The sequence below is a fragment of the Poecilia latipinna genome, unplaced genomic scaffold, assembly GCF_001443285.1.
Source record: "Poecilia latipinna isolate Pla-1442-1.1 unplaced genomic scaffold, P_latipinna-1.0 Scaffold698, whole genome shotgun sequence".
NCBI lineage: Eukaryota > Metazoa > Chordata > Actinopteri > Cyprinodontiformes > Poeciliidae > Poecilia > Poecilia latipinna.
In genome coordinates, this window is record NW_015113314.1 from 343,988 (window position 1) to 361,715 (window position 17,728).

At 34.6% G+C, this 17,728-nt stretch overlaps 1 protein-coding gene across 1 annotated transcript in view; it reads right to left on the reverse strand.

Moving 5' to 3' along the window:
• The window catches only part of luzp2 (leucine zipper protein 2), a gene marked incomplete at its 5' end in the record, with an annotated part of 92,156 nt that overhangs the window by 60,515 nt on the left and 13,913 nt on the right, over positions 1-17,728 (reverse strand). Inside the window, one exon of the mRNA XM_015044966.1 lies at positions 13,560-13,622. Coding sequence (XP_014900452.1) covers positions 13,560-13,622 — 63 coding nt within the window. The remainder of the gene's footprint in view (positions 1-13,559; positions 13,623-17,728) is intronic.

Sequence of the window (17,728 nt, forward strand, 5' to 3'; positions counted from 1 at the left end):
CCCGAGCTCAGAGGATGAAAGAGAGAGACCACCCACAGAGGGTGAGAAGGGAATTTTTTTTTATATATATTTTTGAAAGCTGTTGTTTAAAAGCTGTTGATTTTCATCAAAGCATAGCTTTTTTCATTCAAATTTGTGAGTGATGATTCTGGAAAAGTCTCAAAATAAGACAGAGGTCTGAACACATGGACACAAAAAAGTAATTTATGTTATTTTAAACAAGTTGGAATGTGGCAAAAACCACAATGGAAACTGTAGACAGCCCCATTTACGCATAGAGTGTGATGAGTGGGCTCAAAGGAGGAAAGAAGGATGCACATAAAAGTAATCTTGCAGATTCGGTGGTTGCTGGATGACCATTAGGACTATAAGATTGAGTTTTGCAGGCTGTTGTCTGCAAACTTTTAAGAAGAGGGAGAAAAAGCCACTACAGATAGATGGTTTTAGGTTTAAGCCATGGCCAGAATTTGGAGAGTTTAGGCTTGATCAGTCGCTTTCCCTCAACAACTGATTCTGAAATAACTTATGATTTTATAGTGTGTATAGTGACAGGCTGATAATATAGCAAATTAAAGATCCAATTCAAGATCCAAAAGAAAGAAAAAAAGTAATTTTGGTCAACATTTCTGATATGAGCTCTCAAGCTGCACAACTACACTTATACTTTGGGCTTCTTGAGTGTAGTTAATTCTGATTATGATGATTCCACAGTGCATGTAAATCACTACACGCAAAAAAAAAAAAAAAAAAAAAACATTGTTTCACAGTGGAAATCCTGGGTAATAGCTTATGTCACTTAGATATGTGGTTTTGTGTGAAGGAGTCAAGTTCATATTTGGCCCTCAACTGAACTCTCCTTTCCTTGGGATGAAACGTTAAGCTTTACTGGTTTTTACAGTATTCAGTCACATTCAGTCAGTAACTACTAGGGATATATTTGAGAGGTTTCTGATCACCTCCAGCGGTCCAAAAACATTACTGTTAGTTTAAGTGGTCTCTCTAAATTGCTCTTGGTCATGTGTGTGTGTGCTTGGTTGTTTGTCCTTTATGACTCTGTTGATGGATTGGTGACTTGTGCAGGGTGTACCCTGCCTCTCACCCAATGATCGCTGGGGATAAGTACCACCCCCCACAACCTAACAAGGACAAGCGGGTAAAGACAACAGATGAATGGATGGAAAGCAGCTACCCAAGCCAACTTTTTTCTGTAACAAAATACATCTGTTCATATTAAACTGAGAAATAACTGCTACTACTCACATGTTCTGTCTAACTGGAAATGCGACTACACCGCAGAATGAAACACGCAGAATAAAATAAAAAATCATTATACCTGTCTGAAAACATGAAGTAAAAGATCTCAAAATCCTACACCTCACTCTCTGATCTGAAGAAATTTAAGAACATATGAGAAAGAAAAAATAACACAAAGGCTGCTAGGAAAACAACAACTTTCCACATCTTGTTTGGGAAATAAACATCTTCATGATCTCCATTGTTTTTGGGAAACTATTGCTGGACTAATAAAAAATAAGTCTACCAAAACTAACACAGCAATTCAGCAAACAGTATCATCTACAGCTGCCTCAGTTTTGAGGACCCGGATAACTAGTTTGAAGCCATGAATTTAAAAAAAACACACAATAGCTTTGGAGAAGTTGTTGCCACCAAGCATAGAACAAGCAGTTTTTAACAGTTTTTAATTTTAGAAGGGCAATCACTTTTCACATGGTACCAAGTTGGGATAGACAAAGAAAACAAAAATAAAAATGTTTTAACTCAGTAAGAGTTCAGAAATCAATATTCGGTGGAACAACCGTTAGGTTTTCAATGGGTTTCAGTGCAGGGTCTCTTTTTGAATTTTGAATTTAATTTTGTGAAAGGTTCATATCGCTTTTTGTGTCAGAGTATGATGACAACTTTGCATTATATGACTAACATTGTCATGTGATTATATTAAAATTTAGTTTTTAAACACTCACTCAAAGACTCTGGTGTTTCTCAGATCTGCTATTTAAAAGTTGGTTTCCATTTTACCCTAAAGCGGGCCAAACATTTGGGACTTAAATCCACAGAATGTGGATTGGTCAGTAACGATAGTAAATATATTTTCCTTTTCTACTTTTTTTTCTGTTGAATATTCCAGACAGAAAACTTTTTTTTTTTTTTTTAGGTATTTGTTGTAATATATAGAACCCAATCTTTTTTTGAAAATAAAGTTCTGTAATGTTGTAAAAAAATATTTATGGTCTGAAACTAACTGGGTAATCTGTGGCTATCAGCATTATGTCCAAAGACACTTAAAAAAGATATATTACCTGTAAATGAAACTGAAACTGCTACATAGGCTATTTCACAGATGGTAACTGCAGTTTGTCTTTTTGCATATTGCAGCACTTTGGCAGTGTTGGAAGGAAATGCAGATTTAATACAAGCTGGTCTCAAGGTCCCAGAAGGAAAACATACTCTCGTTACTATGTGACACTGAAACCACATAATGTGCTTGAAGTTTTCACCAATCAATGTAAACTTATCATTGACAACAGATGGCAAAAATACTTTATTCCATTATTTTAAAAGTAACTATCATATTTTTTTTTACAGATGTTGTTAGAACAGTTAATTGTGTTTGTGTACAAATTTACTATCTATAGAAAGCTGTCCTCAAAAGGGGTTTTTAATCAGATCCAGCTATCTCTGCAAGCTTACTGAGCAACGGGTTATCAGCTTCAATTAAAAAAAAAAAAAAGAAAAAACAGCATAAGAAACAGAGTAGTTCACAAAGTTACTTATTCTGACGTCATCTGTTATATAAGTGCCCCTGCTGATAATAAATCTGCAAACAAGAGTGCCAGAGAAGGATCTCTAGTACAGCACAGCAGCATCTACTTTAGATGTTCAAGTTTGTAAATTTACTCTGATCACAAAGAAAGTCTTTTAAAGCCTGCTGCAGGCAATATGAATCTAAAGTGTGTGAACTGTGTGTCAGCACACATATAGTGCAAGTAAATATATACACAGTGGATGAAACAAGTATTGAACATGTCAACATTTTTTTTCTCAGAGTAAATATTCATACTAGATGTCACCAACAACCTAAATAATACAAAAAATCAAGCACATTAATCAATAAATTATGAGTACACAAATGGTATGACATAAGGAATAAATAAACACAAAATGATTTACTAAAAAGCACAGACACAAACCAAGAAACTATCTGAAATCTGTCAGTTATCAGAAATCATCAATCTGTTTATGTGCAGTTATGTGTAATAACCTACATATGATTTCCCATGTTGAACAGTGTTGTCAGTGGTGAGACAGACCTTCACAAAATGTCTTACAGTGATAATGGTTACAAATGCATTTCTGACCTTCTGAATGTCCCAGTGTCATTGTAGCCAATGACTCTCACTTGTAGAACAAAGAATGATGATGAAGCGTGTTCAAAGTTTGCTGTATAGGAGTTGGACTAGGCTATGATATACTGGGACAGCATGGTAGGGTCAGACAAGGCCAAAACTGAGCTCTTTGAATGACATTGCAAAACACCATGTTAGGAAGAGTAATGGTTCTGTACAGCACCCCAAATATACCAAGCTTATAAAAGTGAAGGCTCATACTGGCTGACTTCATCTAATTTAAGGATGGATGAATGTAGGAATGACAATGAAATAAGACCAGATTTTCAAGCAGGACAATCAGTCCCAAACACATATTCAAGGAAACTCTTAATTGGTTTCAGACAAAAAGAAAAATGACTAGGATGCACCATTCAATCTGTCAGTTATCCACTGAAAATCTGTAGAAAGAACTGAAGATCAGAGTGCCTAAGAAGGACACCTTCAAGATTTGAAGACAGTTTGTGTGACAAAATGGCTCAAAATCACACCTGTAATGCATGAGACTATTTTCTTCAAACAGAAGACATATTGAGGCTGTCACTGCCAAAGAGGCTTTTCCACAAAGTATTTTATATTTTTCTCTATGTGTGTTCAACACTCATTCCTGAGGTATTCCCATTTTTTTTTTACACATTACTTCACTTGTGGACTATTCTGTTTTACTTGTTCGGCATGTGTGCATTAAGTAGGTTGTTTCTCATATCTGGTTTAACTAATGACTTCATAGGGAATATTTAAAAAGAGAAAAACCTTAAAATGTTCAATATTTATCAATCCTTACTTTGCCTGTTCGAAAGCTTAAGTGCGAGTGCAGCACAGAACAATTTACGAGTTATGATAAGGACCCCCCCCCTACTGTCTTTGACTGCCAGAGGAAGTCAAATGATGAGCGCGGCACAATTTAATGACGTGAGATGATTAAATAAAGCTGGATAACATATCCCACCACAAGCTACTTCTTAGACATGCCTGTCTGATTTCTTATCAAAAGCAAACTTTTTGATTGATACCAGTAATGTAATGTGTTCCCCTTATTGTGTGTGAATACATTGCAATTTCTTTTAAAATATAAACACAAATTGCTCTACAGTGGACTCAATCGTGTCATAATAACTTTAGCACACTTACAACTAGTCTGCTGCAATTCATCCACAAAATGTCTTTGTGTGCCTAAAACACAGGTCTGTTTCCATTGGTGTATTTCAAGCATGTCAGATTTGGTTGTCTTCATGTTGTAACTTTGCACTGCACCACAGTTATCTGTTTGCATGTGTTGCAATGTATGTGTTGCAAAATTAATGAGTATCTTTTCCCAATTTGCTTGTGTTTTGTCAATCTGACTGTGTGTGTGTGTTTTTTCTAAGTTGAAACACACTGGGCTGATGTTGGAACAGCTGTATATACCATTTAGCCCCAGTCACTTTATCTTGGAGAGGTGCTCTTTTGTAATGTTCATGCTGCCCGTTGTCCAGATTAATTTTTTTCTCCTCCTCCCATAATTTGAGAGCTTCTTTTATCTACAACATTGGACAATGAGAGCTAGCCATATTATGCAGTGAAAATGGGGCTATATTCATGACTGGCTGAAAATTACTCAATGGATAATTTGAAAATAGACATCTATGTCAAAGAGGAGTTGAATAAGATTTACAGTAGTGCAATGAATAAGGTCTGAAATGTGATTAAGTGGATAGACATGATGGTTTGTTGAGAAATACTAAGGCAGTTCATTCAAATGAATTCATGATGTTCAATAGTTTACTGTTTTATCATTTTTCTTTCTTTTGTCCACAGAACATTTGAAGGCAATTTCTAACCGTTTAATGAGGAACTTTGATAACCAGTCACAAGAACACCAACTTAAAGAAGAGTAGAGGATTTTCAAAATCACCACACCTCCAAACGAGGCAAGCAGGGATGCCACTTTTTCACAATGGTAAGCAGCTTGAACATCAATATTTTGTTTTCATACAAACACATGCTATCCTTGTAAGAAAAAAAATGTGCTTCTTCTTCCAACAACAAATATGAAAATATATTTGTTACATTGTTTTGCATGAAGGGTTTTGTGGCCCTTCATGCAAGCTAATTTCAAGTTCCTGGAACATTCTTTAATATTTTGCATGTACATATCAAATTGATTACTTGTTGAATTAAACTGCACAACATCTTGACCAACAATCTCTGCACTATGTAAAACTAATCATATCAATTACATTGAAAGTAAGTGATAACAACCGGGTTGTTAACTTTTGGATACAAATATCATCCTTTACCTGCATAATGTCAACTCTATTTGATGCAAACTGAGGCAGAATTGGTAACTCTCTTAAGCTCTGTTGGTGCTTGAATAGCAAGGTGTCATTAACTGAAAGAATATGGTCTTAGCATGAAAAGTAAGAACAAGTGAATCATAAAATTGAATTAAGCATGCCCGACACTGAACTTGAAATGTGCAATATTTTAAGTGAATTCTTAAGTATTTTTAACTTCTCAAGTCAGATTTTTTAAAACCATTCTGTCATTTAGCTGAAGTAAATCCTAATCAAAATTTTTCTTTGCTAATCAAAGGCTCATTGAAGCTACAAGGAGATCTAAATTTGTTACTCAATAGATGCTGATTGCATGGGAGGACATTTACCAGCTCATCAATCACTGCTGATTGCTTGTTTCTTATAATCTTTAGCTAGTCCTTGAATAAAAATACATATACTTGCATTTGGCATTTTTTATGTATTTTAGCTTATCTCTCCGAAATAAAAGGTGTGATGGGAAATCTGAGTTTTAAACATTTTTAATAGCTTTGATGTTCTTTTCAAGTAGTCACAATTACTGCAATTATTTTCTTGTACTCTGATATGTTTGCAAAATGTAATTCATAATATTCCGTAGCAGATCTGCATTCATGAATTTGCTGCATCTAATCAGAGGTTTTTATAATATTTCAAACCACAATGTCTGTAACCTTCATACATGAAGACATTGTGACTGGACGAACAAAAACAGTCAAATTTGAACAAACATCCTCTTCTACTTAAATTGAAAACTCATCGCCTACATCAAACTGCAGAGATTGGGAAATATATGCAACCTTGCTTGTCTGCAATGTTTCTTTCTTTATAATAATAATAATAATAATAATAATAAACATAACTTACTGGATTAAATTAAAGGACAATATATATATATATATATAGAGTTAAACAGTCACTTACCAAAGTAAATCTGAGAAAAAAAGTGGATACCTTATTTTGAGACTTTGAACAACTCTAGCTCTTTAGTGTTAGGCAACACTATGAACTATATGTGTCTGTGTGTTTGCTTGGGCAACACAAAAATATTTTTTTTCTGTAAAGGAGAAATTCTCTTTTCATGTTGAAAATCATCCAAAGTTAATCACAAAGTATATTCATGAAGGCTGAGGAAAGAACGTAAAACTTTATTTCACATTTATATGTGGAATTTGAGCGACGCATATAAGCTCACTTAGGTTAATCATTTTCTTGAAACTTCAACAGTGTTATTCTTGCTGAGTTTCTTGTCAATCACCACTGCGGAATAATAAGTTAGGTCTCTTGTCTCGGATACATGAAAGGAGCACTAAGGTACAAGCCCACCTGTGCCCACAGAGCAAACTGTAACCTACATGCCATCTAACCTCTCACTATACCTATGATTTTACCAGCTGAGATTTGCTCTTAATGCATGTCAACTGTAAAATGTACATGAATCAGGGTTCACAGAGTCTAGATGGGTTACAGAGTTTATATCTGTGAAGTTGCTATCTATTTATTTAATTTTCACCACACAACCCTAGACGGGATGAAACAGGTTTGGAAAATACATGGACGTATGACTCAACTCAAAAATTGCAACCTGCCATTCACTAGTAATGAATGGCCATAACCATCTGATTTCTACAGACGGTGTCTTCAAAATTAATTTATATTCATCCCATTGATGCCATATTATACAATCACAGTAACCAATGTACATAATTAGGAATTGAGAGATGTCTTATTTTTTTTTAGTAAATTTTGTTTCACACTAAACAAGCCTCTAAAAGGCTTGTAAAATTTAAATTGTATCATGGTATTTTGTTCATATTTTGCATCAATTAACTATATGTATATGTATATCATTCAAATATAAAACTGATTATAACAATACAATTTTCTAAACTGTTTTGCCCAAGGGTTCCTCAATATGCATATAGGATACATATTCAATTTTCGGCTCACTTCATTTTGTCACCTTTTTTGCTGGCATTAGTATCACAAAAACATCCAGTAAATGTTGTGATGCCAGTAAATGTTTTTTTTTCTCTGCCATTTACCCAGCAAAATGACATTCTGAAGACATGAAAGGAGGAGGACAATGATGTGAAGCCATTTTAAACCAAAAAAATATATCAACATCAGCAGCTCTGAGCTGGGAGTGTGGCAAAACTGTCTATTACAATGCTCTTTGAGAACCTGATAAGTCCCAGCAGGATCCAAGTCAGCCTGTAAATCATTCTCCCGCAAAATACTCATAATAAGCCTTGAAAGCAAATCATTGATGACGGCTTGACAGTGAATTGCAGCCATAAAGCTTCCCCAGTGACACCATAACAGACCTCACAATGATATGCAACATAAAAAGACATTCCAAAAGCGTGGACTGATGTAAACAAAGGGTATTGTTTGCTGTATAGATGTTCATTTCAGCTTTGCCAGGAATTACTATGAACTTCACAACAAAAATCACATTTCTGTAACAATGGCATTACACAAAATGTTTTGAGTATGCGTTCCCAGAACACAATATTGTTTGAAAATCTGTCAGTCAATAATGAAGAACCAAAGCTTATTGCTTCTATTAACAAAATGTTAATGTTTCCTTGTTTTGATTGTGTGATAAACCAGGGCACATACACTGGCTTGTTTAAAACACATAACATGTTAAGAAAATTGTATTTTATTTTATTTTATTTTTTTATTGGAATACCTTTATCTTTTGGAGTGACTGTCATGATTGTTGCTGATGTTCTAAGTTAGGAATGGAAGTTGTCAGATAGTAGAACTTACATCTGTCTATACAAGTACAGTGAGCAATACTTTTCCATAAATATAGCAACTTAATTACATTCTTTAAAAAGTTGTTAGCTTTGCATAGACAGTTTCACAGCCTGATGAAGACTTATTTTCCAGCTGTAGGTCTTTTCGGAGTGAGATAAACATCAAAGAATAATATGTTAAACCTATTTAGTTTCAGAGTCCCCTCATTAAAAATATCCAAATCAACTGTCATTGGTAGCCCTTTGAATTAATGAAGATTTTAATTAAAAACAGGAGTCTTTTATCACCTGTCACAATTATGACCAGTGGAATAATGTGAAACTGTGCTTTATAAGTGTCAACATGTAATATAATGTGAAAGCATTGCTTCTTTATTTGAATATAACTTACAACAGCATTACTTTAAATGTGACCTTTTATGTAATATCAAAGTGATCTTGTCAGTAGAACTTTGCAATTCAACATTTAGTGGAAATAGCTATAGTGCACATCCAATTAATTCATACTGAACATAAAATATTTAGGTGCAATGCCTCCTGTAGAGTACACATTCAAACATTACCATATTTAATGTCATGGTAAATCAAAGGGATGCATGGAGAGCTCAGCTCGAGAACAAGGTGCTTGTTTTGTTTCCTCATAACTATTTTTAAGTGTTGTCAGTCATACCGTCATTAAGAACAGATAACAATCTATGTAATTAACAAAAGTCATTAACAATCTGAACATTTTTCTGTGACTGACACTGTCATACAGTGTGACTCAATTAACTTTATCTGTTGTACTGCTCCTCCTCATCATTTGGTGACTGAAATATTCATCACTTCTGAGTCCTTCCACCCCCTCTATAGTTCTTAGAATACTTTGTGAAGCACTGGGGTGAAATGGGTTAGCAGTCGGGCTAATCCATAAAAAAAAAAAAAAAAAAAAAAAAAAAAAAAAAAAAAAACATACAGAAAAGTTTACTTTATAAAAAACAAATTACTGTCCAAGTATTAAACAGATAAAAACAGCAAATGGTTTGTTAACCTGTTTATGTTTGCATTATGTCCAATTTTAATTAACTGGTTAGCCATGAGGATACATCAGCTAACTACTGTTGAACATTAATTTGTCAACAAAATAATTTGTCAAAGTTTGACTTTACCATGCAAACTATTGTTTGCTAAAAGTGTCCTTGATCTCCAAAGGCTTCCAGGAATCTCCTGGATCCCCTTGCAAAGTAGAGGACCAGCAACACATCACCCTATTTTTAAGGCTGTATTTTGAGATATTTGCTAGAAAGAAAGTTGGCAGTATTTGGATTTATAAACTTAAGATAAAGTACATATTACAGGAAAAGATATACAAGGAAACATCCACAACTGACAATTGTCTCAGAATAGTAGTTATATTTAAGGAGACATATTCTGGCTTTTGTTATATTTACAATTATGTCGTACACACAGCAGACAAACAAACATACATGCACACACGCACTCCTCATGTTTTTGGTCATGCATGGGGATAACTCTATGCATGAAGAGCACAGGCCAGGATTCTAACTCAGTGTTTAGGGTAACTAAACACTGCTACATCATGCAGCCTCAAAACAATAACAGATACAGGAAAATGTTCTCATATTACTCTGCATGTATATGGGATATAAATGTCAACAGGATACCTATAAGTAGTCTTTTGACTTCTATTGACCACAAACAACCCCTTCTGTGATTGCAAAAGCCATCAAACCTGCACAATATTTAGATGTGTAGCAGAGAACGCAGACCTTAAAATGTCAACAGTGATGCAGCAGTGAGGACAACTGTGTATTTATTAAATCATTTTCTCTCTGATCTTTCCACTGCTTGCTGCTTCAGCCTCTTGCCAACAGTGTAATTGTGAGTAAGTAACTTTGCACTAACTTTGCTGTAACACAGCATTTAGACAAGCTTTCATTAAAAGGGGCTGATAATTTGCTGTCTCACTTCAATTACAGCTCAGTTAGCTTTAAATCAAGTCTAACAGTTGCCAAAGCTGTTTGCCAGCTCTTTGTTTTGGCCAGATTAGTGTGTGCATTGATGACTGGCTTATGATAATGAGGATTAGTGGTAGGACTGGGTTCAGAACATGTGAAAACATGGAATCATATAAAAGCTGCAGTGGCTGTGACCAACACTCTACCACTTTTATGCACCCTCATTACTGTTTCTGTAAATCATCCAAAACGAGATGTTATGTGGAAGTTAAGGAATCTCTAATTGTCAATCACAAAGCTAAATCATGGTCCTTTTAAGGATTATTTAGTCAGTTAAACTGATCTGCTGCAGAGTATTGCAGATGTGTGCAAACTCCTGCTGTGAAAATCACTTGATTGATTATTGAAGTGTCTCTGCATTTCCCTGATTACTTCCAGCAGAGGGACATCCAAGAGCAAATCCAATGCATCTCATCCTAGAACACTCATACCAATGTCTTAGTATGTTTGATATCACAATGAAAGTGCATTAATACACAAGCATTTATATTCCACTTTATGAGGCCTTTAGGTTGTACCTGCAGTGATTACTGATGGTAGAATATGGATTTGTCATGGAGGTTTCCCAGAATCAAATCCATATCACTTGCAGCAGAATGTAGCTCAGCGCCACAGTGTGAATTACAGGGTAGAATATGAAACCAAGTGTCTCCATCATAAGTGGAAACACTTATAATAAATCTCAAAGTACTAGGTTTTAGGGTTTATGTAACTATTTATTCCATGTTGCCTGTGTTCATGATATGGAGAAGATAAAAAAATAACCTTTGAAGTCAGTGATTAGATATTATTGTCTTTCCCATACTGTGGGTGAGCTGCGATTGCCCGTACAACAATATAGTTAGAAAATGCCACACCTTTTAGATATGTATCTTTTTTTTTAAAAAATGAGACAATTTATACATTTCTTCTACTTTACAATTATGTATTACTTTTGCTGTTTTAAGCACAACTATAAAGTACCAATAAATACTATGAGGTAAATAGAAGTGTAAAAATGTGAAAACAGGAGAAAGTAAACAAGAAAAATTAAGAATGTCTTTTCAGTGCAGTGCTTGCCAATGGGAGAAAACAAGAAAACCTCTGGAAGATCTTAAACGCTTGGTGTACTAAAGAACCTGTATTGTATAGGTCAACTTTTCCGTTCTGAAATAAAGTAACCTTTCTTACAACTGTCACATGATAGCTTGTGCTCAGTCTAATTTCATCAAAAGACAAATACAAATAATAGTAAGAAGAATATATAAAACAAACAAATCATGAATTCATGTGGAATGACTGCATCTGCTTTCACTTTTACAAGCGAGTCATTTTAATATCCAGGAGGGACTGATTGAATTATTCCACTTGGTGATTTTGGCCCTTTGTACCCAGCTAAAGATGGCAAGGTGTTCCCTCTAGGCAGAACACTGGCAACTGTTGATCAGTGAAATATTGTGACATCAAGTTAAAATGTTCCAAATGTGCCATGTTTCTAGAGGTCAGAAAATCACGAATAGCAAAAAAAAAAAAAAAAAAAAAAAAAAAAAAAAAAAAAAACACTGCATATGTTTCAATTGGAAACTGCATAGCAGACTGTAACAAATGACGTCACCAACTTGTGAGTTGAAGCAAATGTCAACTGCAATTAAAGGTGCATAAATATTAAACCCCCATAACATGTAAAAGAAAAAAAGGTAGATAAAAATGGAATTTTTTTTTTAAAGCATCTTGAAAAGATGACTTATGAGCAATAAAATTAATCTGATTCATCTGCTGTGATTCACATTGTTTGTGTGTATCTTTGATAAATTCACAGAAACCTGCACAGTGACAGGTACTTCTCAGAACAGCTTGACTCCAGCAATTTGATGTCATTATGTCATTGTTTAGTTCCCAATCTGAGTCACTTGATTGTGTTACTCAACAAAAGTTTAATCAGAACTGGTCTCCAATTAATTTGAGCATCTGCTGAAAAACTACTTTTCATAGTGAAGCTTTGAGCAATATTGTGTGATTTTTCAGAATAGTTTCATCATCTTGCTCTGATTTAATTTATTAGCTTGATGCAATTGAAAACATTCTCTGTTACTGTATTACATAAATATTACACTTTTTTTCCATTGCCTCAAAGTTTAGATCTAAAAACCAATTATGAAATGGGTTTGTATTGATTTCACCTTAGAGGTTTATCTGCTAGAAGAACCTTTCTCCATTTGTAAAGTCTTGTATATTGTTTCAACCCATTCAGAAATAAGCTTCCATAGATCCTTATTGATCTGTTAAAGAGACTTTTTGTACTTATAAGCCTCGGTAAAAATTAATTACATGGCACTGTATGATTTTCATTTCAATTATCAGTACTGCTCTGCAGGAGTCCCCTTATTTTCTTGTCACATAGCAACCTAAACAACCCTTAGGCAAAGATAATAAAAGAAAACTCCAATGTATGGGCATAAACCATCTTTAAAGTCTTACATGCCCAGCATGTTACATTAATAGGAAGATGTTATTTCGATTTAGTTTATACGTATGTGCAATCTCTTTTCTTTCCCCCCCTCATTTCTGCCGATAAGCTGAAACGTAAATAGTAAGGAGTCGTAGACAAAGTTCAGTTGGAGTGATGTTTGCTGAAGTTTCTCCACAAATGTTTAAGGCATCAACAGTAAAATTCATGTGGTTGTGTAAGACCTTCAGACTGAAAGTTTTCAGCTCAACTTCTTTGCACTAATATTGACAACCATGCACAGGGGTACTTTGAAAGGAGACCAAATTATCATTCAACAATTGCAGTCATAGCTGCAGTGATGATCAAAGAATGCCCTCCTGTGTTCACAAAACATTTGAAAAAACCCTTGTGTTCAACCCAGTGTATGTCCACCTCTGATTGAAATTAACAAGGCCTTTCCTTGGTCCCCTCAGATTGTCAGAAGTCATTTGGCAAACTCAGAAAATCATTAAATCAAATTGATCTGAACAATGCAAGGAGGCAGAGAACTTTGATGGGTAAATTACGACAAGATAGGTTTGATACATGTATCTTATGAGTGTGTATTGGGATTCTTGTCGGCATTTGATGATACTTTGATGACTCACCTCTTGTTGTAAATCCTTGATGATTTTTGTTTTTTTCTCCATCTCCACTTTCAGAAATTTTATCTGAGGACAAAAGAGGAACAAGGAACATAATCAGAGAAGCAAACAGCGTCTAAGTGTGTATCTTTTTAATCAGGGAACAAGGCAAAAAGCACAAACAATTAAATGGTCAGAGAAAACAGTGTTAATAAATTCTCTATCCCAAATGTGAGTTCATATAATAAAGATTTAATTGTTGTGCGAGGAAAGTTAAAACAAATGTCTAAGAGACACACGCTTCAGACAAGAAAAACAACAAAAGATGTTTTTCATGATGCTGCATAGCTATATTTTTAAATCTAAGGCTTTAACTTCTTTTTTAGATGCTCCAGTGGGAAACAAATCCGCTTTCGTCAAACAAAAGAAAAAAACAAAATACAAAATGATGCTACTGAACTGCCACACAATGACAACATAGTCCGGTTAAAAATGGGTCACAAAGAATCAGGAAAAAAAAATGTTACTAATCTCCTTAAACAGCTTTGTAGTCTAGCCTATAGCAAAAAATTACTCAAGCCTTTGGGGAGAACAGTTTTAGCTCCAGATTACCACACATTTGCTTCATTACACATTTGTCGCAAGTAATATTGAAAGAAAAAGAAAAGAAAAACTCAAACTGGAATCAAATACTATGGATTTACTGTAGGCACTAAAATTTTATGAGTTGAAAGAAACAGAAATGCTTCTATTTTTTAGTTGATTGTTTGTTTTTCTTTCCAGTGAATAAGTCCAGAACTTACCAGTTGACTCACATGGCTACACAGAAAAAAAGCACCACATTTGAGCGCTAACTATTATTTCATAAAATTGATTGTGACATGGCCTCTTAATTGCTGACTGAGTTCAGCAGAAGCACAATGAGAGATGCGTTTGAATTACTGACATCATACATGCTCATACATACCTGTATGAGCATGCAAATATGCTCATACTGGCATGAGCATGTTTGCAGTTATATATAAAAGTGAATATAAAAACAGTGACAGTGAATAGAAATAGCTAAAAACCTGCGATACAATGTAATAAAACTGATATAAGTCATGTCAAACTTTACTGTGATTTTTATTTGTACAAATTAAATGGAAAAGAAAACAACACTCTCCAAGATAGAAAAAAATATATTAAACAATTTTCCCCTCAAATGTCGCACCATTTGAGGGAAATTGAACAAGCTTTCCAACATCACAGAATCTGTTGCCAACAAGCACTGCCCCAAAGATGCATATATGAAAAAAATAACAAGAAACATTTAAGTTTAATGAAACAAAACTTAAAAGTTTCATCTAAATTCCAGAATGTAAGTTTAGTCCAAAAGTAACATTTCCCAAATCCAGATGGAAGTAGGTCTCATTTTGACTTGAAACCTCCATTTGTTTGCTCGGAAGTTGAAGATGAAGATGGATTTTGCTTTTTAGTATTACTGTGAGTTCAAGCATGGGCTCAAACTGACAAAAGAATGGCTTCAGATAGAGATTTTAAAGTGACCTAGAACTATAACTGACAGATGATCTCAAAAGTGCTGCGGACTACAGGTCCTTATAATCTGACACATTTGGAGAAGTTTTGCAGAGATAAAGTCGGCAAATATTGCATGTCAAGATGCTAACACAATCTTATCAAAGAGGACGGAAAATATTTAGTCTATAAGTATTTAGATATCCATTCATCCCAGTGTAAAGGCTCTTTTAATTCTAACGAAAGCTGCCACATAAGATATTTCACTCAAGTTAGTGCTGTGTGTAGATTGGAGGTATGTTTGAGTGCAGACTTCCAGAAATGTGATACACTGACACATTTATTCCCAATTTGCTCCCAGTGCCCGACTTATTGGTTTATATTTTTATTACGGCAGAGTGATATCTTTGTTTTTGGCAACCCTTTTATCAACAGCTCAGCATGCTTTCCCGGTACAGGCGTGAGGCCCTGTGAGTATGTGCTTATTTCAGCCAAATGGAGGTTCAAACACCAACTGCAGATGGCAAACTCCTGCCATGGGCAACCAAACAAATACATTTGGTGTGTGTGTGACAGATAGGCTGAGGTTTGGAGTTTGTCTGTTTTTTTTTGTTTTTGTTTTTTTTCCCATTCCTAAAAGAGTATTTTTGCTTTCGCAAGTGTTGTGGGTCCTTGGGAGAGGTCGTCAAGATAGTCTCGGGGACAAAAAGGAAAAGATTCACAGGGCTGGTGACCTCATGCCAGGTATACACCCCAGGGAATAGTAAACTAAGTCTTGCCAGTTGACTCACATCCCCAAGCAGCACATGATAACATCGAGGTTCATGTTTGAGCCTTTCAGTCACTGCCACAGCCTGAGGGGATGGTTAGAAAAGCAGCAACAAGAAAAATACTGGCATTGGGTTTTAAAGGAATAAACAGCACAAAATAACAAACCTCATTTTCAATATGAAGTTCAAAGGCTATTGTTTTAATTACTAAGTTTTAGACATCTGTGTATAAATTGTAGATTTTTTATAAATAAATTAGGAAATGTTTAGTTTGTAGCAATTGTAAAAATGTTTGACTTTGCTGACAATGTCTAACATACTGATCAGGTTTATTGTACTTGTGGGACTTAGATTCTGCTAATAAAATGCATCTAAGTATTGAGCCAGTGTGTCTGCTGTCAGAAATGCATTTCTTAAAACAAATACAGAGGGTAAATATGTGAAACTGATTAGAATGACCTTATTTTTTTTTCAAATACAAGGCATAAACAAAGTTTACCATATAATTGAGCTAAATAACATGGTATTTATTTCATCCTGAACAAGAGGATTTTATTCTAATCCTATAATTAATTGTGGAAATTTACATTACTTCAGTTCTGAGTGACTGGGAAGAAATTACATATATAAAGTAAGAAATAAAACACCCAATCAAAACCACAGTGGTGTTTATGACATAGGTCAAAGCAGCAAACAAAGAACATAAACTGGTACAACAGAGAATGCTTTCATCCTTAGTTGGCAACTATTTTATTGTCATCTAAATGGCAAGAGGCAGTTATTTAAGACAATAATTTCTATGTTCTGGGCAGAAAAAAATAAACATTTGAAGGTAATGTAAAAGTGGAAGAGAACATGTATCAGCATCCACATCAGTGAAAACTTGACATTCCAACCCGTAATTGTGGCTAAGGCATTGCTTAGCCACAACTTATGCCATGCAATTTAACATTTTTACATGATAAATTGGAGAAGAAGCCACCCAGAGGTTCCAAGAACTCACATATTGGCTGGCTGGGTGGATGAGATTGTGCCATGGCAGTGATTACTCACACAAAGGTTAAAGGGGTAATGCGTGACTTTAGGAGGCAAGCTTGTGTCACCCTTTAGCATCAGCTATGTTCAATGTTTCTGACAGCTCATAAATCTCTTTATCTTGGATAAAACATGTAAGTCAGGTGTTGGATCTCTCTCTTTGTGTCAGACTTTCAAGCTACAGAAGAAGAAAACCAATACATCCGCTAGAGGAGAAGAGTGTTTCAAAATGTGGCTGTGTATTTTCTCAGGATATCTGAAGGCCTTGGCATAAAATATGAGGCAAAGGAAGACTGTCTACTGTTGTAAAGACATAAATGCCTTAAACTATCTTTACATAACAAGAACAAGTTGAAACTTTGAATAATTGGGAGTGAGTCAGTACTGAAGTAGCCTCTGTTCTTTTTAGTACCAAACCACATGCATGCAGTGAGTCAGTGCTGCAGTCCAATTTATAGCAGAAACACTATTTTATTTAACAAGTGAGAAGGAATTGTGGAGGTAAGTAAGTTACACAGAAAGTATTTATTTTGACTTAAAATGTGAGAGCTTATTATTACAGGTATTGTATAAATGCAAATCAATCTTTTTTGCAAAAGCTGGAAGTCAAAACTACTAATTTAGAATTTAAATTACTTGTGTAAAATTTGTCTTTGCTGATATGACATCAGGATTACATTACAAGGTATTTGAACCCTAACAGTTTTTTTTTTTATGTGAAGGTTTCAGAACCTCAAACAAATGTTAATATCAGACAAAGACAATATGACATAAAAAAAAAAAAAAAAAAAAAAAAAAAAAACCTTCCAAAATTTTTTTTTTTGGGAAAAAAAAAAAAATTTTAAAACAAAAAAAAAAAAAGGGAAAAAA